This window comes from Dipodomys merriami, unplaced genomic scaffold (genome assembly GCF_024711535.1).
Source record: "Dipodomys merriami isolate MVZ:Mamm:240054 unplaced genomic scaffold, mDipMer1.0.p SCAF_48, whole genome shotgun sequence".
In the NCBI taxonomy this organism is placed as follows: Eukaryota; Metazoa; Chordata; class Mammalia; order Rodentia; family Heteromyidae; genus Dipodomys; species Dipodomys merriami.
Window position 1 is genome coordinate 7,739,593 of NW_027206046.1, and position 22,134 is coordinate 7,761,726.

At 41.0% G+C, this 22,134-nt stretch overlaps 1 protein-coding gene across 2 annotated transcripts in view; it reads right to left on the reverse strand.

The window, feature by feature from the left end:
* Window positions 1-21,513, reverse strand: part of Mindy2 (MINDY lysine 48 deubiquitinase 2) — a 43,690-nt gene extending 22,177 nt beyond the window's left edge. For both annotated transcript variants that reach the window (XM_069995318.1, XM_069995317.1), the window contains exons 1-3: window positions 20,628-21,513; window positions 12,179-12,236; window positions 6,256-6,320 (exon numbers count right to left, since the gene is read on the reverse strand). In XM_069995318.1, the coding sequence (XP_069851419.1) occupies window positions 6,256-6,320; window positions 12,179-12,236; window positions 20,628-21,446 (942 nt within the window). In that variant the 5' untranslated portion in view covers window positions 21,447-21,513. The remainder of the gene's footprint in view (window positions 1-6,255; window positions 6,321-12,178; window positions 12,237-20,627) is intronic.
* Between the last annotated feature and the right edge of the window lie 621 nt (window positions 21,514-22,134).

Consider the following 22,134-nt stretch of genomic DNA (forward strand, 5'->3'; position numbering starts at 1 on the left):
GATAGTTTGCAACATAACAATATGCTCACTCTTATTCTTACACTATTTTATCCTATTTATTCATCTTGTGATCAGATTTTTTTTTTTTTTTTTGGTTGGTTGTGAGGCCTGGACTCTGGGCCTGGGCACTGTTCCTCACCTCTTCAGCTCAAGGCTAGCACTCTACCACTTGCGCCACAGTGCCACTTCCAACTTTTTCTGCTTATGTGGTGCTGAGGAATCGAACCCAGGGCCTCATGCATGCAAGGCAAGCACTATACAACTGAACCACCTTCCCAGCACTGTAATCAGATTTTTATTATTAAGCACTTACAATGTTTCAAAAATATAACAGTGAATAAAGTTTTTGTTCTCATATAACTAATATCTGTCTATGAGAGACCTAAAAACAACTATGTCCAAGGGCTGGGAAGGTGGCTCAGTGGTAGAGCGCATGCCTTGCATGCCAGAGGCACTGGGTTTGATTCCTCAGCACCACATAAGCAAAAAGAAAAAAGCCGGAAGTGGCACTGTGGCTCAAGTGGTAGAGCGCTAGCCTTGAGCTGAAGAGCTGAGGGACAGCGCCTGGGCCCAGAGTTCAGGCCCCACGACCGGACCCAAAAAACAAACAAACAAACAAAACAACTATGTCCAAGAAAGAAAAATTGAGCAGGATCTTTGAGAAGGATCTTTGCAGGTATATTACAACATTATTCACAATAGTCAAGAAGTAGTAGTCCAAATATCCATATTGATAGACAAATGTGTAAACAAGATGTACAAACTCAAGGGGTTAAGACAGAAGGATCTTGAATTCAAGTCTAACCTGAGCTACAAAGCCTCCTTCCCCCACAAAAAGAGATTAATTTAAATTATAAAAACAATATTAAGGGATGGGAAAGTAGCTCAGTGGTAGAGCGCTTGCCTTGCATGCATGAGGCCCTGGGTTCAATTCCTCAGCACCACATAAGCAAAAAGAAAAAAGCCAGAAATGGTGCTGTGGCTCAAGTGCTAGAGCACTAGGCTTGAGCTGAAGAGCTAAGGGACAGCACCCAGGCCCAGAGTTCAGGCCCCATGACTGGACCCCCAAAATGAATAGATAGATAGATAGATAGATAGATAGATAGATAGATAGATAATAAAAACTATATTAAACAGCAAACAATTTAAAAGACAATTCTAAGATATTATGCAGACTACAGAAATTATTCATGTTTTAAATTCAAATGATCCATTTAAAAGTAGGACAGCCTTATAATACAGTCATTAACCTTTGTCTGTTTCACCTCTTCCTAATACATATTTAATACTCAACAATATATTTTCTCAACTTTTCTAAAAATTGAACCTTAAAAAACAATAAGTTCACATTCTTCCCTGTAAGTGCTATAAAGCTTTTCCTAGAATGACAGGAAGACCAAGTCTTTTTTTTTTTTTTGGGGGGGGGGGTCCAGTCGTGGGGCCTGAACTCTGGGTCTGGGCGCTGTCCCTCAGCTCTTCAGCTCAAGGCTAGTGTTCTACCACTTGAGCCACAGCGCCACTTCCGGCTTTTTTCTTTTTGCTTATGGGGTGCTGAGGAATCGAACCCAGGGCCTCATGCATGCAAGGCAAGCGCTCTGCCACTGAGCCACCTTCCCAGCCCCAAGACCAAGTCTTAATAAGGGTAACAAGGGATATGATGTTCTAGGTCTACTACTATCAGTCTTCTCTTCTAGCTACCAACTTCCTGTAGGCCAGTATAATCTTCCATGACTCCTGGGCTCCTGGTGATATTTCCATGTTAGGCATTATGAATTATTGTTAAAATAGCAAAATATTTTGACAATCTCCAACAGGATTAATAAAACATAAAACACACAAATTTATAAACAAAGGGTTAGAAAAGGGCTTTGTTTCTAATGCTAAATTAATATTATGAAATATGGATAAAAGGGATGATGGCTTACATCCCAAGAATAGATTACCAGATTATGGTTAAACTGTTTCTTATTATTTTTCCCAAAGTACTTCTAACATGAGGGAATATTTTAAACTTAAATAAGATACATTATTTATGCATTTAATTTTTAAGACAGAGTTGTTTTTTTTTTTTAAATTTGTTTGCTGTTTTTGCCAGTCCTGGGGCTTGAACTCAGGCCCTGGGCACTGTCCCTGAGCTTCTTTTGCTCAAGGCTAGCACTCTACCACTTGAGCCACAGCTCCACTTCTGGCTTTTTCTGTTTATGTGGTACTGAGGAATCAAACCCAGGGCTTCATGCATGCTAGGCAAGCACTCTTACCACTAAGCCACATCTCCAACCCTAAGACAGGGTTTTGCGATGTAGTCTAAGCTGGCCTCAAACTCTCAGTCCTCCTATTTTTTGCTTCCAGTGTACTTTATAATCCTCTGAGGTTATAGGCAATCATAAGCATGTACCAATACACCTGCTTAAATACAGAATGCCTTAAAATTATGTTTGTATTCACTTGAAAGCCTATTAAGGCTGAGAGTGTTAGAACAATTAGAATATTCAAGCATGCTTGAGACTCTTAGGTTCAATATTCAGAAATTCCATCAACCAATCAATCAATCAACACATAAGCAGGAGGTATCGCTTAAGTAGTAAAGTCCCTGCCTAATAAATGTAGGACCTGAGTTCAATTCTTAGTACCAGGAAATCAACAACTCAGCAAATAAACAAATAAATTGAAACTTGTTACCATACATCACATTTGATTTGACCATGAAGGTATTTATCATTAAAGAGGTTTTTCTTGGGAACACTGCATCTCTTAGTTGGTGTTTCTAAATATAGGTTTGGCCATATCAGCTCATATAAAATTAAATAAAATTATATTAAAAAGAACACAGTTACCTCACATCTTTGGAACATTAAACACTAGTTCAGACTCAGCCATATGAGCTTGTTGTATACTACTCTCAAAAACAATGGCAGTGTTATATTAAGCTCATAAATACTTTTAGTGCTTAAGTAAAGGGTATTTTTGCCTGACTTATTTATAAGAAATGGAAGCAATTGTCAGATATTTTCTCAACTATAAAATAAAATTTTTGAGCTAGATACCAGTAGTTCATGCCTGTAATCCTAGCTATTCAGGTGGATGAGATCTGAGGATCGTGGTTTGAAGCCAGGGTGGGCAGGAAAGTCCATGAGACTCTCATCTCCAGTTAATGACCAGAATATCTTAAGTAGCACTGTGTCTCAAAGTGTTAGAGCCCTACCCTTAAGCGAAAAGAGCTCAGGGACAGCACTCAGCTCCTGAGTTCAAACCCAACCAATAAAAATAAGTAAATAATAAATAAATAAAATTTTACTTCCACTCCTCTAGAGTTTAAATCATTGTTACAGAAATGTATCCCAAGACTGCAAGACAAAATGTGGATGTTGGGCTGCGAAGGTGGCTCAGTGGTATTGTGCTTGCCTTGCATGCATGAGGCCCTGGGTTTGATTCTTCAGCACCACATAAGCAGAAAAAGTTGGAAGTGGCGCTGTGGCTCAAGTGGAAGAGCGCTAGCCTTGAGCTGAAGAGCTGAGGGACAACACCCAGGCCCAGAGTTCAGGTCCCACAACCGACAGGAAAAAAAAAAAAATGTGGATGTTATTTGTAAACATCATCAATCAAGACTGTCTCAGGACTTTCCAAATTAAGTATAATGAAATTTTCAAATTAATATGAGACTTTAACTATCATATGTGATTGCGAATTTAATTTTTGGTATTATTAAAAGAAATTATATAAATTTAATAAATGACATAAATGGAAACTTATTTTATACTTATGAAATGTCATTTGTGGTTTTATACATTAGGAGCTGAAGTAAGATTTCATTTAGAAAGAGGTTTCTACTGCTTAAAATGTTTAGAAGTCCAAAAAAAAAATGTTTAGAAGTCACTGCTTTATACTACAATTGTAATAATATTTTGGAGAATGCTGTAGATTGAACCCAGGGCCCCACTGAACTATAACCACAGTCCTGTATTGATACAATTTCACATAGCATACAAGTGTGGCTTCAGCTATAAATTTCCTATTTTAGATAATGTAATGTAAAATATTGGTTTTTCAACCACAATAAAACTATGTGAACATTAAAGGTATGTTACAATACTTCAATGAATTTTGCTACATTGGCTGCAGATTGATCTCAGTGGTAGAGCACTTGTCTAACATGTGGAAGGCCCTGGGTTTGATCTTCATCGTCACAAAAAATGAATTCTGCTTCCTTCTGAAATTTGACACTGTTCAAAGTATGTGGTAAAGACTGCTTTGGAAATTAATTCCAGGAAATGGAAACATGGTTTTGTTGTTGTTGGTTTTATTGATAGTGGTGTTTGTTTTTGCTTTTTTTTTTGTTTGTTTTTTTGGCTTTTTTAAGGAGGGACACAGAAAGGGAGGTGAACAAATGTAATCATCTTATTCAGTATACATTGTGGAAAATAAACTATGTAACTTGTGGGCAGGGACAGGAGAAGGAAGATGGGGGAAAGTGAAGGGGCAACACTGTCCAAAAAAAAAGAAATGTACTCAGTACCTGATTTATGAAATGCTAACTCTTCTTCACAACACCTTAAGAATAACAATAGAATTGTATTTTTAAAAATTGCTGCCAGGTGTCAGTGGCTCACAACTGTAATCCTAGCTACTCAGGAGGCTGAGATCTGAGGATTGAGGTTCAAAGCCAGCCTGGGCAGGGAAGTCCATGAGACTCTTATCTCCAATTAGCCACCAGAAAACCAGAAGTGGGGCTGTGGCTCAAGTATAGAGTGCTTACCTTGAGCTGGAGAGCTCAGGGACAGCACTGAGGCCCAGAGTTCAAGCCTCACGACTGGCCTCCTCCAAAAAAAAAACTAGCTTTGGAAGTGACTGTGAAGGTTCCAGGCATGGCTGTCTCTTCCTGGGCTGGTTTCTCCCTCCATAAGAGCGCATGTCTTTTTCCTTTTCCTTCTATTGAAGGAAAGTAAGTCATTTGCTTTCCTGTAGCTTCTACAAGTTTGAATGGGGTAAATATTCTGGTATTACAGAAGAGAATATCTACATAACATACCAAGAAACTAGAACTAGTGGTATACTAGAAACTAGAACAGTGGTATTTGTCCTACATATCTGAGATATCATGTGCTCACCTTCCTCCTAAACATAACTGAAGGCCTTGGGGCTGAAGCTCAGTGGTAGAGTGCTCACCTAGTGTGCTCAAGATCCTGGGCTCAACCCCTAGCACAGCAAAAAACAAAAAGCAAGAAACTGTAAAGCAAATCAAACAAGGAAAGTTAAATTGATGATAAATTCATTTCAGAGCCATTTTGTTTTTGGGCGGGGGTGTCCAGTCGTGGGGCCTGAACTCGGCCTGGGCGCTGTCCCTCAGCTCTTCAGCTCAAGGCTAGTGCTCTACCACTTGAGCCACAGCACCACTTCTGGCTTATTTCTTTTTGTTTATGTGGTGCTGAGGAATCGAACCCAGGGCCTCAGGCATGCAAGGCAAGCGCTCTACCACTGAGCCACCTTCCCAGCCCCTCAGAACCATTTTTTTTCACAATTTTTTTTTTTGGAGGGGGGTGGTTGGGTCCAGTTGTGGGCCTGAAATCTGGGCCTTTGCACTGTCCCTCAGCTCTTCAGCTTAAGGCTAGCGTTCTACAACTTGAGCCACAGTGCCACTTCTGGCTTTTTTCCCCCCCTGCTTATGTGGTGCTGAGGAATCGAACCCAGGGCCTCATGCATGCAAGGCAAGCACTCTACCACTGAGCCACCTTCCCAGCCCCCTCAGAACCATTTTTAATAAAAAGATTAGGTTATCATTCAGTATAGAGCTGTAAAATGAAATACACATATATTATTAGCATGTACAGGGCTGGGAAGGTGGCTCAGTGGTAGAGTGCTTGCCTTGCATGCATGAGGCCCTGGGTTCGATTCCTCAGCACCACATAAGCAGAAAAAGCTAGAAGTGGCATTGTGGTTCAAGTGGTAGAGCTCTAGCCTTGAGCTGAAGAGCTGAGGGACAGTGCCTAGGCCCAGAGTTCAGGCCCCATGACCAAAAAAAAAAAAAAAAAAAAGCATGGCTATGGGACCAAATGTGACTGAGAGCTAACAGTGGTTTTTATCTTTTTAAAGTGTTGTTAATAAAACAAAAAATAGGCAATGAAGACTGACCACAGGTGGCCTGTTAAGCCTAAGATATTTATTATCTAGTCCTTTACAGAAAAAGTTTGCAAGCCACTGATAGAGACCAAAGTGAAAACTCATAGCAAATTTTAACATAAGAAAGATCATGTTTATTACCTGTTCATAATTTAAACGTTGAATTTCTGAAATTTCTTTTGGCTTTGATTCCAGCATGTAATCTCCTGTAAAAAGAAATAAAATTTGTCTTCTTTGTTTATAACAGTAACAAACTTTTCATAATAAAATTTTAATTGTAGCAACAGCTGAACTCTCAATTTTATTTAGCGAAAAGCAATAACTTTCTTTCAAACGGTCTTATATTTGATAATCTTCCCATGTTACTACATAGAGAAGTCTCAAAGGCAACTTTCATTGCTATCTACCATGTAACTATTTCCCCAGTTACCTTGCCAATCTGCTAAATGTTCAGTACCAATGTTCTAAATGTTATCAATCATCTCAATGTTTACAACTTAACTCTGAAAAGTGAAACTTTTTTTCAGTTAAAAAACTAATATTTAAGAATATCTATTTTATGGAGAAATGTGAATTTGGTATCAGTTTTCTATTTTGTTTTGGTGCTGGAGATCAAACCCAGGGCCTCCCAAACCAGGGCAAGTTCTTTGCCTTTGACTATATTCACCTGGCCCAATACCTTCTTGACACATCTATAAAACACTTTTATGTATGTACTGTTCTTTAAAAATATAAAATGTCATTTTAATGTACAGTACCTTTTTGTCCTATGTGCAATATTTTTTAAAATTTAAAGACACTGTTGGGGAGTATTGGGTATTGGACTGAGGTCCTCGTACATGCTAAGAATGTGCTCTGCTACTAAACTCCAGCTTTCCCCTATGTACTGCTTGTTAAATTATGTATTAACATATATTACTGTGTATATTTTTTCTGCATTATCTGCCTATATCATCTTTTCCTACTGAATTATAAAAACTACTCTTTTAGAAGAATTAGTATATTTCTTGTGGCATATGTATTAAGTATTTTTTTCCATATTAGACCTTTCACTTTCTGGTTTACATTGTGAGTTTAACGTTATTGTTACACAGAAATATTTACTTTTAGTATAGCCAAATACTTCTATTACAGCTTCTAAGTTGGTTAGTGTCATGTTTAGAAAAATCCCCACCCTTTGAGTGTACAAAATTCACATGTGTATTCTTCATGTAATTTTATGCTTATCTTTATTGAAACCTTTCATTTATTTGAAATTAACTGAGGCAGAAACAGTAAGGTAGGTAACTAGCATCTCCCTAACTTCTCATACTGCTGGCAAGTTGATAGCATTGCTTTCCAACAACTTATTTTCTAAATTCAAAATAAACTGCTAAGACTCCATCAAGTATTCTCTTAGGTTATCCAGCACTGATTACAAAAGAACTCCTATGAACATCAAATATATTATTACTTGCACTTTTAATTAAAAAGTACGAGGTCTGATCAGGAGTGACTTTACTCTGCAAATATAACAGAACCTCAAAAAGCACTGAAATAACTGATTGAAGGAAATAAATCAAGATTTTGGGAAAAAATAATCTGTATGGCCAGTGCCAGAGCCTCATGCCTATAATCTTACCTACTCAGGAGGCTGAGATCTGAGGATCATGGTTTAAAGACAGCTTGGGAAATAAAGTTTGTGAGTCTTTTATCTCCAATAAACTACCAAAAAGCCAAAAGTGGATCTGTGGCTCAAATGGAAGACTGCTAGTCTTGAGCAAAAAAGTCCAGGGACAGTGTCCCGGCTCTGAGTTGAAGACCTATGACTGACAAAAAAATATATATTTACACGATACATTGTATATTTACATATTTTCCATGTTGTGACCTTTTATTTTTGTGCCAGTCTTAGGCCTAAACTCCAGGTCTGAGCTTTTTTGCTCAAGATTAGTATTCTACCATTTGAGCCACAGATCCACTTTTGGCTTTTTGGTAGTTTATTGGAGATAAAAGACTCACAGACTTTCCTGCCTAGTCTATCTTTGAACCGTGATCCTAAGATCTCAGCCTCCTGAGCAGCTAGAATTTGAGGTGAGAGTCATTAATGACTGGCTTTTTAAATTAAATTAAGTTAGTTAGTCGTGGGACTTGAACTCTGGGCCTAAGTGCTGTCCCTCAGCTATTCAGCTCAAGGCTAGTGCTCTACCACTTGAGCCACAGTGCCACTTCCGGTTTTCTGTTGGTTTATTGGAGATAAGAGTCTCACAGACTTTCCTGCCGGATCTGGTTTTGAACCATGAACATCAGATCTCACAGTCCTTAGTAGCTAGGATTACAGGCATGAGCCACTGGCACCCAGCTAAATTTTATTTTTTTTGAGGCACCTTCTTGCTCTCTAGCCTAACTACCTCAAATTTGTATTCTGAGTTCTGAGATTACAGGTGTACACCATCATGTCCAGTTATTTTGAGGTTTCAATATAAAATTTACCTGAAAAGTATGCTTTATGGAACAAATACTATACATTATTTATTAAAAAATGGAGAGTATGAATGCTGTACTTAAATCATGTATTTTATTTGTATTTCATGTATTTTTATCAATTAAAGACTGCTTATGCTTTTCTGACTACCATGATAGCTGGGCCAAAATGTACATTACATAGTACAATATCAAATGAATCTGGACATCCTACCAGAGACTAAAGCAGAGTAGAATGATAGTGGAAATGATTCAAGAAACACCAGGCCTCTTTTGCTGAGGTTGTGGGGAGCAGCTTAGTAAGAGAAGACTGGTTTAGCTAGTCTAGTTTAGCTAGACTAGTTTAAGCAACCCTTAAGATAGAACTCAACGATACCCATCTTCTTCCTGATACCATTGTATCTCCTCCCTTCCCTTGAGTGCAGAATGCATTCACTGACTTACTTTTTTCTTTTATTTTTTTTTCTTTTAGCCAGACTCTCACTGTAGTTCAGGCTGATCTCAAATTTGAGATCATCGTGTTTAAACCTCATAACTGCTGGAATTACAGATGTGTACCACTATACCTTGCTGGCTCATTTCTAGTGAACAAAATATGGCAGAGAAATAAGATAATCAGGGGCTAGGAAGGTGGCTCAGTGGTAGAGCGCTTGCCTTGCATGCCTGAGGCCCTGGGTTCGATTCCTCAGCACCACATAAGCAAAAAGAAAAAAGCCGGAAGTGGTGCTGTGGCTCAAGTGGTAGAGCGCTAGCCTTGAGCTGAAGAGCTGAGGGACAGCGTCCAGGCCCAGAGTTCAGGCCCCACAACCGGACCAAAAAAAAAAAAAAAAAAAAAGAAATAAGATAATCACTTCCAAAACTAAAATCCAAAATGTTGTAGCTTTTGTTCTTGTATCCTCTGTTTTATGCTCTGAAGAGAGTTGATGCTATGTTCTGAATTGCCTTATGCAGAGGCTTCTAGGAGAAGGAACCAAGGGAGGCTTTCAACCAAGAGCTAGGAGAGAACTGAGGACTTTATACCAACTTAGAAACCAATTGTGTTAGGCCTTCCTATAAAACTCTGGCCTTGAAACACCATGAGAGCAGCCTCATGAAAGACCATGAACAAGGGCCACTTGATTAAGCCCCAACTAGATTCCTAATCTCTAGATAGATGCTCTAAGTTAATCAGTGTTTACTATAAGGTTGGAGGATTTAATATAATATGAGATAACTAGTGTGAGTATACAATAGTAGAAACATTATTTAGAATTTGTAATAGAATAAGTTTAATTCTATTATCATTGTTATTTTGATGCTAGAAATCAAACCCAGGGCTTTAGGCATATTAAGCATGTGTTCTACCACTCACTTAACTACATACACATTCCCAAGAATTAGAAATTTTGGGCTGGGATGTAGCTCAGTGGCAAAGCACTTGCCTAGCAAGTGCAACATCCTGGGTTCAATCTCCATACCAAAAAAGAAAAGACAAAAAAAAAAAAAAGAATTAGACATTTTTTTAGTTCTGGAGTTTGAATTCAGGGCCTCAAAATTGCTAGGCAGGCATTTTACCACGTAAGCCATACCACCACGTTTTTCCACTTTGGTCATTTTAAGATAAGGTCTCACATTTATGTCTCACTGGCCTAGACAACAAATCTTTTCATAGGCTTTTCACAAAGCTGAGATCACAAGTATGCACCAATGCACCTAGGTATGTGTGGGCTTGAACTCAAGGCCTGGGTACTGTCCTTGAGCTTTTCTGCTCAAGGATACCACTCTACTACTTGAGCCACAGCTCCACTTTGGGCTTTTTGATAGATAATTAGAGATAAGAGTCTCCTGGATGTCCCTACCCAGGCTGGCTTCAAATTGCAATCCTCCTATCTCATCCTCCTTAGTAGCTAGAATTACAGGTACAAGCCATTAGTATTCGGCTTGTGTTTAGCTTTTTTTTTTTTTTAATTAGTTGATATGTGGTCTCCAAAACTTATTTGCCAGGTTGGCTTAAACCTTTACCCTCCTGAACTCTGTCTTCTGGCAGCTAGGATTACATGCATGAACCACTGTATCTGGTTTCTAGAATGAGATCCCATCTTAAAACAAAACAAAACAAAACCGTTTTTTTTTTTTTTTTTTAAAGAGGGTTGTTGTGTGGCTCAAGTGGGTAGAGTGGACTTGAACTCAAAATCTTCCTGCCTCAAGCGCTGTGATTACAGATGCATACCACCACACCTGGCATGTATGTGGACCCAGTCCCCTCATCTTTTCTCTACCTATATTCATCTCCCTGCAGGTTCTCAAAAGTCAACTACCACTCATATATCTTATCTGTAAGTCTGTATTTGTACACTAGAACTATACTAATAAGAGTAGCTCAATTTAAACATGTAAATTATATAGAATTTCCTTGGTCAGGGGCTGGGAAGGTGGCTCAGTGGTAGAGCGCTTGCCTTGCATGCCTGAGGCCCTGGGTTCGATTCCTTAGCACCACATAAGAAAAAAGAAAAAAAAGCCGAAAGTGGTGCTGTGGCTCAAGTGGTAGAGCGCTAGCCTTGAGCTGAAGAGCTGAGGGACAGCACCCAGGCCCAGAGTTCAGGCCCCACAACCGGACCCAAAAAAAAAAAAAAGAATTTCTTTGGTCACATTAGTCAATGTGGTCTTTACCATATGTGGCTGGTAACTCCCAAACTGGACAGCACAGACATAGAACATTTTTGTCTTCACAGATACTGCATTACATAGTGCAAACCTAGAACTCTTCTTTGAACTCTAGATTTGTATATTCAACTGTCTTCCTGATTATTTCCAGTTGGGTATCAATAAGCATCTCAGAAATGAAATTCTTCTATTCTTCCCTAATTCTGTTCCTTCCATTTTATTTCTTCTATTCCAGCTGATGGCAATTTCTTCCCTCCAGTTATTAGAGCCGAAAGCCACAGCGTTACCCCAGCCTCCATTCTCAGGCCACATTGGCTAAGGAGCAACTTTCACTTACTGTACATCCCAGGATATTACTACCACTCACCACCTCCACTTCTCCTGCTTTGCTCGTAGCTACTAACCTCTTTGGCTAACCACAAGTTTCCTAAGAGGTCTCCCTCTTTCCATCCTTACTTCCCTTAAGGTCTATTTTCAACATTAATAATTAGAGAAGTTTTTATCAAACTCAAAAGTCAAATAATGACAGTCCTCTGTCCTCTAATCCTCTAATCCTTTCCTACCTCACCAATGTCAGAAGTCAAAATCTCTATAATAGCCTTCTGAGCCTGGTGTGACCTGACTCCATTAACTCTCTGATCTCACCTTTTGCTTCCAGCCAGCCTTTTGCATGTTTCACACCAGCCATCATGAGTGCAATTTACTGGAATTAACTTGCATCTTATATTCTAGAGACTTTCCAGTCTCCTTTGTGAATTACAGAATCTCAATGCTGGTCAGAACAATAACATACTGACAAAAGTTTTTAATTAACAGATTCACAGCTCTAATTTTAAAAGTTTACATAACAGAAAAAGTTTACATAAGAGCACTTTAGAAAGGTGAGACTATAAATATCTGTGTTGAAAACTGTCTTATTTTGGAAAAGATGTAAAATCATCCATTCTTCAACACAAACCTAAATATTCCATCAGCTGCTCAGCAGTTATGATTTCCATCATTGGTGGAAGTTTCACCTGAAAAAGAAAGTATTATTCCTATCAAATCCGATGTTTTGGATGGCTAAAATGATTTTTGAATAATATATGTTTCTAATGTGTATATATGTATTCAGTTTATGTGTACATTATTCATATTTATTAGAATCTTTAGAATCAACCTTTATAAAAGATAATGAAGTTCTGTCACCTTAAAATTTAGAGTGATTTAAGATCAAACAAAACCCTTGAGAAATCTGTTTTCAAAGCCAAGTGCCATAACTTTTACTACCCATCATAATTGCCATTATACCCCTACAATAGTGTCCTGCACAACAGGAGACTGGGCTACAGGTTGGGAAGAGACACCAAATATGTGACAGGGCACCAATAGAACAGTTCTATTCAGGACAGGATTGAACATAGCATAATATCCCACAACTTCAGTCTACGTTGGCTTTTTTTTGGGGGGGGGGTTCGGTGGTGGGCCTGAACTCTGGGCCTAGGAGCTGTCCCTCAGCTCTTCAGCTCAAGGCTAGTGCTCTACCACTTGAGCCACAGCGCCACTTCTGGCTTTTTTCTTTTTGCTTATGGGGTGCTGAGGAATCAAACCCAGGGCCTCATGCATGCAAGGCAAGCACTCTACCACTGAGCCACCTTCCCAGCCCTACTTTGGCTATTTTTTTTTTTTTTTTTTTGGTCGGCCGTGGGGCTTGAACTCTGGGCCTGGGCGCTGTCCCTCAGCTCTTCAGCTCAAGGCTAGCGCTCTACCACTTGAGCTACAGCACCACTTCCGGTTTTCTGGTGGTTTATTGGAGATAGGAGTCTCACGGTCTCTCCTGCCCGGGCTGGCTTTGAACTGCGATCCTCAGATCTCAGCCTCCTGAGTAGCTAGGATTACAGGCGTGAGCCACCAGCGCCCGGCTACTTTGGCTATTTTTAAATGGTTAAAATGAATACAAGGCCAGGCACCAGTGGCTTATGCCTATAATCCTGGCTACTCAGGAAGTTGAGATCGAAGGATCTCATTTAACTCCAATTAACAACTCAAAAACTGAAAGTGGAGCTATGGCTCAAAATGGCACAGCACTGGTCTTGAGCAAAGGAGTTCAGGGACAGGTACCCAGACCCTGAGTTCAAAACCTACAATGGAGTAAAAAAAAAAATTAAGGTAATATCTATACACTGAAAATTCGTCTTCATGACTTTCAATTACAATGTAAAACTTTAAAAAACACTGTAGTTTTACCACCTATATGTATAGATTCCCCTCCCTCTCCCTCCCTTTCATTCTCTTCCCTCTTCTTCTTCCCTCTTTTCTTGAGCCAAGGACCTACTACATACTAGGTGTTAAGCATTCTATCACTTGAGTTATACCCCTAGGCCTATAACAGCACAAACTTACTTCAGTCAATGATTGTAACTGCCATCTTTTATCCAGTAACTATACTCAAATCCTCCCAATTTATTGTGTCAATTTTCCTTTTCAGAAAAAGAAAAGAAACAGTAAAATATTTCATTCAATGAAATATGTAAATCATCATCTGTGGGTGGAGTGGTAATAGCTCAGCAATGGGAAGGTTGCCTTTTCTACTACTACTTATCATCATTTCAAAGCCTTATCATTCTTCACCCAGACCTCAACAGGCACAACTGAAAGGGAAAGGGAAGATTCTCACTGAAGAATATTCCTGTCTCAGACTGGAGAAAATGGACATATCTGTTCACTGATAGGAGGAAACATCCACTGGCAAGATCATACTACCATTAGGCTCTCCTGTGCTTTAGCTTGCAAATCCAGAGATGCACACCACCTGTAATTCTTGGGAGACACTGGGGAAGGAAGGAAGCCTGAAAAATGTTTCTTAAATCTTTCGTGTAAACAAAGCCTCACCACGGTGTGAAGTTTTTAATCTCTTCTTACAAGATCTATATTTAAAACCGAGTGGGCAGAGGCTAAGATAGAACCTTTGGCTCACCATCTGTTTTCCTTTTTTTTTTTTTTACAAGTCATAAACACACTCAGAAAACCTCAAAAGAGTTTAGCTTTCTTGAGGAAAAGAGAACATGGGAACATTGGTGGGACTGCAATTTTCCTATAGGTCAGGGGAAAAGTAAAGCCCAGATGAGGTCTCTGTAAAGAGACTCAAAAAAGGGAGGGAAGCACAGCAAAGCTCATTGCAGTTGACAGAGTGACACGTTCAGAGCCTCAGTTTGCAGAAGATAGTGAGACAGGAATGTCCACATGAACTTGCACTCTCTTCTCTATGCATGGCCATTTTCTTACTTTGCCATTTTGTCGCTCATGTTTCTTTTCTTTCTATTCTTTGTTGGTCATAGGGCTTGAACTCAGGGGCTGGCTGCTATCCCTGAGCTCTTTCACTCAAGGCTAGTAGTGTAACACTTTGAGCCACATATGGTTTTCTGGTGGTTAACTGGAGATACGAGTCTTACAGCCTTCCTGCCCAGGCTGGCTTTGAACTTCGATCCTAAGATCTCAGCCTCCTGAGTATCTAGGATTATTATAGGCTTAAGTCACCAGCACCCAGCTTTGCTCATGTTTCTCATTTGAATTTTTAGTGCCTTCTGTAGATTAAGAAGCTAATGGGGGTGCTGAGTATGATTAAAGTATATTATATATGTGTGTGAAAATGTAATAATGAATCCCATTGTTTTGCATAATTAATATACGCTAATAAAAATGAATCTGGCCAGGTGTTGATGACTAACACCTGTAATTCTAGCTACTCAGGAGGCTGAGATCTAAGGATTGTGGCTTGAAGCCAGCCCAGGCAGGAGAGTCCATGAGACTCTTACCTTCAATAAACTATTCAGAAAAAGCCAGAAATGGTGCTGTGGCTCAAGTGACAGAGCACTAACCTTGAACAACAGAAGCTTAGGGTCAGAGTCTGGGCCCAGATTTCAAGCCCTAAGACCAGCCCCCCCTCAAAAAAATGAAAATAAAAAAGCCAGGAAGTGAGACTTGAATTTTACATAAGTCTGACATGCTGGATTTTGTTTTGTTTTATTTATTTGTTTTTTGATTGGTTGAAGGGCTTGAACTCTGAGCTCTTCAGTTCTAGGTGGGTACTCTACCACTTGAGCCACAGTGCCATTTCTGGTTTTCTGGTGGTTTATTGGAGATAAGAGTCTCACGGACTTTCCTGCCCAGGCTGGCTTTGAACCACATTTCTTAGATCTCAGCCTCCTAATAGCTAGGATTACAGGCGTGAGCCACTGGTGCCAGCTCTAATTTCTAAGTACCGATGAATTCCACGGGGACTCTGCCATGATGGAAAGTATTACATGTCAACTTCTACAGGACTTTATCTTCTTTAACTCATTCTTTCAGAAATTAACATAGCTGTTTCGTTTCTCTAAAGTAACCTGTACCCACTGTAAGGACTACATAACTGTGATTTTTTTAGTGGCCTTGTCCCTGGCACCTGGCCTTGTTTGGCAAGATCTTTCCTACTCCATCTGCTCCTTAATGCATTTGACAATGATAACTAGCCACTTTTTTAAAATTACATTTTCTCACTTACAGGCTCACACCTGTAATCCTAACAACTACGGAGGCTGAGACCTGGAAGATTGAGGTTTGAAGCCAGCCTGGGGAAGAAAATCTTTGAGGATTCATCTCCAATTAATCAGCAAAATGCTGTACTGAAGATGTGGCTCAAGTGGTACAGCAGTAGTTGTGAGCAAGAAAGCTGAGTGAAGAGACTCTGAGTTCAAGCTCTGGTATTGGCCCACACACAAAAATAATTATATCATCTCTTCCTGACTACTATCATAATATGGTCCTATTTCTGTTTCTCATTCTCTATCTCAAATTGTACAAATGCTTCTTTTCACTGGCTTGCTTTTAGTACGGTCCTTTTTAATCCTTTTCTCTCAGTTTTCTTTGTCTACTGTAAAATGGAATGAAGGAAGAAGTAGAGGCAAGACAGGATGCTTCTTTTGGCAATTTATGTCCTCATATGAGAAAAAAGTTGAAGACTGTAGCCTATCATTCTCTGGAGAGTTTATTTATTTTTATAGTTAGCATACCTGTATCTATGCAATAACCCCACAATTCAATTTTCTCTAACATTTTGACCTCTTTCTTGAGACATAATAAACATTTGTATTTTACATAGTGAGGAGACATTTCTAATTTCATACCACTAAACTCTGGCATCAACTCATCTTCTAAAATTATTCCATTGAATCTTCTTTATTACTTAAAAAGAGTCAACCAGTCTCTATTATCCAGATTTGAAGGAATGGTGTCATTGCCTTCATTTTGTTATAGCAAGTTAGTGATGAATTAATCATTGGTACTGTTACTTTGTCTTCATCAAAGAGAGATGGTGAGGAATTTCCTACCCAAAACCAGCTATCTTCATCAGCTCTTTCTGAGCTTACTATGTGCAAGGTCCTGGGGACTGACTCAGAGCACTAAATAAGTAAGTAAATAGACATGGCTCAGTGATAAAGGGTGCATTTAGTGTATAAAGTCCTGGGTTTGCTCTTCAACACCGAAGGAAAAAGAGTGTGTGTGTATATACACATATGCATATATAAAACATTCATCATTTTACATAGTGCTTAGAATAGCTCATCAGCTATGTACCAAGTCTAAGCACCTTTAGTGATGGATCCTCGAGTCTCACACTACATTCATATCTTATTATTTTCTCTCCTTCAACATTTCTCAAATATTTCTCAGTCTTTTACAATATTAAAAATGTCTGAGGTCAAATCTATAAAATTACTGTAAAAGAATTTGTCGTTGTAGGCAAAAAAAAAAAAAAATGTCTAAGGACCTCTATGTGAGTTATAGCTACCAATATTTGCCACATTGGAAAGTAAAACTGAGAAGGATTTAAAACATAAGACTATATGGACATATCCTATTAACTTTTAGGGCAATGTCATCACCCATCACATAGTCTGGGAATCTACTGACAACCGAAAAAGGTAAATAAGATCTTAGGATTATTTGAAAATAATTTTGACCTCTTAGAACCCCTGGCTCACTTTGAAAATTACATTTGTGGATTTATTACATGACTGAGCATGGTCAGGGAAAAATAGATTTTTTTATCAAAGGAAATTTCAAAAACAAAAAATTTAAGTTCCTGTGAGCACATTACGTAGCTCAGTTGATTCACAGGCAATCTTAACCAGTCTGACATTATCATCTGTTGTGTTTAGATCACTGTGTGATCTGCCGTATACCTGCTCTTCCTTCTGTGAAAATGAAGGCAAAAAGTTAATGGGCTTAGCTGGGCACCAGTGGTTCATGCCTGAAATCCTAGCTACTCAGGAGGCTGAGATCTGAGGATCATGGTTCAAAGCCAGCCCAGGCAGGAAAGTCTGTGAGACTCTTTATCTCCAATTAATCACAGAAAAAGCCAGAAGTTGTGCTGTGGCTCAAAAGGTAGAATGCTAGCCTCGAGCAAAAGGAGCTTAGGGAAAGTGCCCAAGTTCAGAATTCAAGGCCCAAGACAAGCAAGAAAACAAAACAAAATAAAATATGCTTAAGTGATAAGCTGAATATTTATAAGATTTGTTGAAAAGCAGCGTATCTTTAGCAGAAGTAGGGTGTTGTTATGAGAAAAATGGACCAAGCATCCAAGAGCAGTGCTAAACTCTATGCATCCTGAGCATGCTCTGGTTTCCCTCTGTGGTGTCTCCTTGGACCCACAGACCCACGAACACCAATGGTCTCCTATACTGCTCTACATAATTTTTTAATCCATCTCCATTATGAGCCATTAATGATGACTGAGAACTGATTTTTTTGTGCATAAATAGCCTAGGGGAAGGAAAAAGTACCACAATCCACAGATTTACAAAATAATCTTCAAATTCATTAGCATGCCTACTCGAGCACACTTGACCATTAATTTTATTTCCTGCTAATTTATTTCCTTTTCCTCTCCATTGCACTTCAATCAAGGATGGAGGTCCCAAAAAAAGAATAGCTGTTTTTTGGTTTTTGATGTTTTGTTTGTCTTGGTACTTCAGCATCTTTAAATATAACTGGCTCAGAAAACCTCTATTCATCTGAAGACCTAATTAACAGGTTATCTTCTGTGGGGTCTTCCTTAGAAATAAGTAGTTATTCCTTCCTGAAGGAGACTGAGCCCACTGAACCAATTCTAACTCCCTAGTCAGGGTTTCAATCAAGTGGTCCTCCTGATCTTTTCATTTTGATTTTTTAAATTGATCTCCAATATAAACTTATCACTCCCAACATCTAACACACACACACACACACACACACACACACACACACACACTTTATCTAACACACACACACACACACACACACTTTATTCTATTTTCATTCCTTTTGTTCACATTCTTCTCTCCCCTAGGAATTATATTTCCCTGCTATTCTAAATTCTTTTCCTTAAAAGCATAGTTCAAGATCCACAAATTCCATTTAGTTTTCTGGAGCTATGCCAAACCAAAGAAAAATTTCTATGTTTTGGAAATCTAATGCATTTCCACTTCTCTCAAATAACCTATCATTATTATTCTGCATTGCTTATTCAGGTTTTTTTTGTGTGTGTGACAGTATCTCACTATATAGCTAAGACGGTATCAAATTTGTGATCCTCCTGCTTTAGCCTCCCCAGTATGGGATTTACAGGCATGAGCCACCACAACTAGCTATAACTCTTTAAAGTTTTAAGCATTTCAATGTGGGAAGCCCGAATATCTTCACAACTCTTTTTTTTTTTTTTTTTGTCGGTCGTGGGGCTTGAACTCTGGGCTTGGGCGCTGTCCCTCAGCTCTTCAGCTCAAGGCGAGTGCTCTACCACTTGAGCTACAGCGCCACTTCCGGTTTTCTGGTGGTTTATTGGAGATAGGAGTCTCACGGTCTCTCCTGCCCCGGCTGGCTTTGAACCGTGATCCTCAGATCTCAGCCTCCTGAGTAGCTAGGATTACAGGCGTGAGCCACCAGCGCCCGGCTTCACAACTCTTCAAGATGAGGCTTTGACTCCCTTCAAAACATCCGCATTTTATTATGCACCACATAATGGCAATGTTTCTAATCTTATTTCTTTGGTATCAGCCCTTGCTAGCCATGGGAAGAGAAGGCATGTAATAAATCTTGTTCCCTTAACTTGATTTTCTTCCTACCTAGTGGGAATTATGCAAGCTATTTTTCTTCTAAGGAACATTTTACTCACAGATACAATATCAACTTGAAAATAATCAGCTCTGTGATTTGCATCTTAGTACCCTGAAACTACATGCTTAAAAGAGGACATTTCATTTACAAGTAACTCACTCTGAAAGTAACTTGCCCTTCTCTTTGCCACTCCATTACCTTAGACATATTTTAGTTGCAATAGCTTGAGTTCTCTTAACAAGTTCTAATTCATGGTGAGAGGTAATAATAATAATATGCTAATATCTCTTAAGTCAACGCAAAGAAGTGAAGCAAGGAAAAAATCATGCATAAAATGAAATTTCTTTGAAACCAAAGACACTATGGTAATTGGATCTTGGACCAATTAAATGCACTTCATTCGATGCACTTTGTGTAGAGGCCCACTTCTTCCCTATGTCCCTTCTCTTAAGTATACACACCCAAATTGGGCAAGCATTTGCTGGAAAATTGACTAGCTATCAATTATTAACTATAATCAATAACCATTATAATATTTGGGTATTGCTACCATAATAACCAAAACCTACTTCACAATATCATAGACTGAGGGCAACTTCTTAAGAGTACTTTCTCCAATTCTCCCATCTTTTGCATATGATATGGTCAGCTAATTAGAAGTAATATAGGAAAGTAGAGTTTAAAATATTCATAAAGTGTAGGATGCTCTAAATCCTACTTTGCAAATTCAGTAGACCAGCCACACACGGGGTTCAACTAAATGTTGAATTCTGAAACACTATCAGAGAGATTTGAGGTCGGAGGCTCAACTGTTTTAGATAGGTAGCTAAAGAGATAGAACCCGATAGATAGATAGATAGATAGATAGATAGATAGATAGATAGATAGATACATACATACATACATAGATAGATAGATAGATAGATAGATAGATAGATAGATAGATAGATAGATAGATAGATAGGTAGGTAGGTAGGTAGGTAGGTAGGTAGGTAGCTAGGTAGGTAGGTAGCTAGGTAAGTAGGTAGGTAGATTGGTAGATAGGTAGGTAGATAGATCGATCAGATGTATATAGAGATTGACTGTTATATGGATCATATACTTGTGCATATAGGCATACACACACGCGCATATTCTTTCCACAAGGGAGTCCTGGAATAAATGTCATCTAAGAAGAAAAGAGGGAGAGATTAATGGAGAAAAGGAGGAAGCCATCAGCTGACAAGCAGCCAAGCTTCCTCACCCCTTCTCGCCCCTCCCAGAAGCTGGAGGAAGTAGAAAGCTGCAGAATGTACCTTCCAGGCCAGCAGCAACACATTGAGGATGGCCAGCAAAGGGCAGGGTCCGTTCTCGTTCTGGGTGATGATGGGCGTGTTCTCTTCCTTCCACTGGATCCACTTGATGTGATACACAGATTGTCCGGGAAAGCGTTCCTTGGAGGCCGCCAACACCTGAGCGCTGTCCTCGCCGTCCTCCTCTCGGCACAGAGGGGCGGCGCGGGCCACCCCGGCCGCGCCCTCGCCCTCTTCGTTCTCCTCGGGGACCCTGGGGGGTTCGGCTCCCTCTTCACTATTGAACTCGGAGCTACTGGGGAAAGAATGGAGGTTGGAGAACGACTCCAGGGAGTCCAGGCTCGGCGATTCCCCAGGAGGGCTGGGCTCGCTGCCACTGCTGCTCAGGCCGCCGGCGCTGCTGGGCTCCCCGGAGCCGGCGGGCGCGGGACCCCGGGCTCCGGGGTCGCCGGCCGGTCCCGACCCGCGGCCCGCTCCGGCCTCGGCGGGCTCCGGGGAGCCGGTCACCTTGTGCCGCCCTCTCACAGGCGCCTCCGCGGCCACCGGACTCTCCGAAGCGCTCTGTTTTAAGTCCGAGGAGCTGCACGGTCCGGGAGCCTGAGGAGAGCCCGTGGGGGAAACTGAGTCCGGGAGGCTCGGGCCCGCCGCCGCCGCCGCCCCTTGCCCGTTCCCGCCGCCGCTCTCCGCCGCCCCGACTCCAGGACCATCCCCGGCGGCGAGTCCCGGCTCCGGTCGCCTTTCCAAAGGAGAATCTGTCCCCGGCGCTGACCCGGCCGCCACCCCGTGTTCTAGCGGCTGCAGGCTGTCAGGGCCGCTCTCCATACCCGGCCACCCTCCCCGCGCTCTACAGAGACCGCAGCCGGCTCTCCTCAGCCAGCGCCTCCGACGCCATGACAGCGGCCCTGGGCAAGCTACGAGCGCCCTAGCGCGGCCTCGGCCAGGCACGTCACCGAGGGCGCCGGGAGCGAGCGTGCGCGGGCGCGCTCACGTCGTCCGCTCGGGGCGTGTCTCCGCGGGACAGCGCGCGCTGAAAATGCGAAAAGGAACGCCGCGAGCTGGGTCGGCCCACGCGGCCCCGCCCCTCCTCGCGCGCCCACGAGGCGTGGTGAGGGCGTGGCTAGGAGGGCGTGGCTGAGCGCGCGCGCGCGCGCGCCCGCCCACCCGCGAGTCGTAACGCCAGTAGGAAAACATCCTCTCCCTGTGTGGCCGGAAGTTGAATTCGGGGGCAACCGGACTGCTCGCGCGCGCGCGTCTACTTTAAAGGCGGGCGCTGCCGGCGGCGGAAGGCTTGGCTGTGACCCTGCAAGAGTGGGTGGTCCGGTGGCCCTGCTTTGGGGCTCAAGCCTGGGGAAGAAGGGGCGAGTGCAGAATTAGCCTTCTCTGTTGTAGCATTTGGGTAAGAGCTGGTTCCTGAAGGGCTCAGGGAGATTTGTTTTCCTGGTTTGTAATATGGAAGATGGAAAGCGTTTCCTATGAAATTGCAGATCTTAAAGGTGGGATCTGCTCGAGG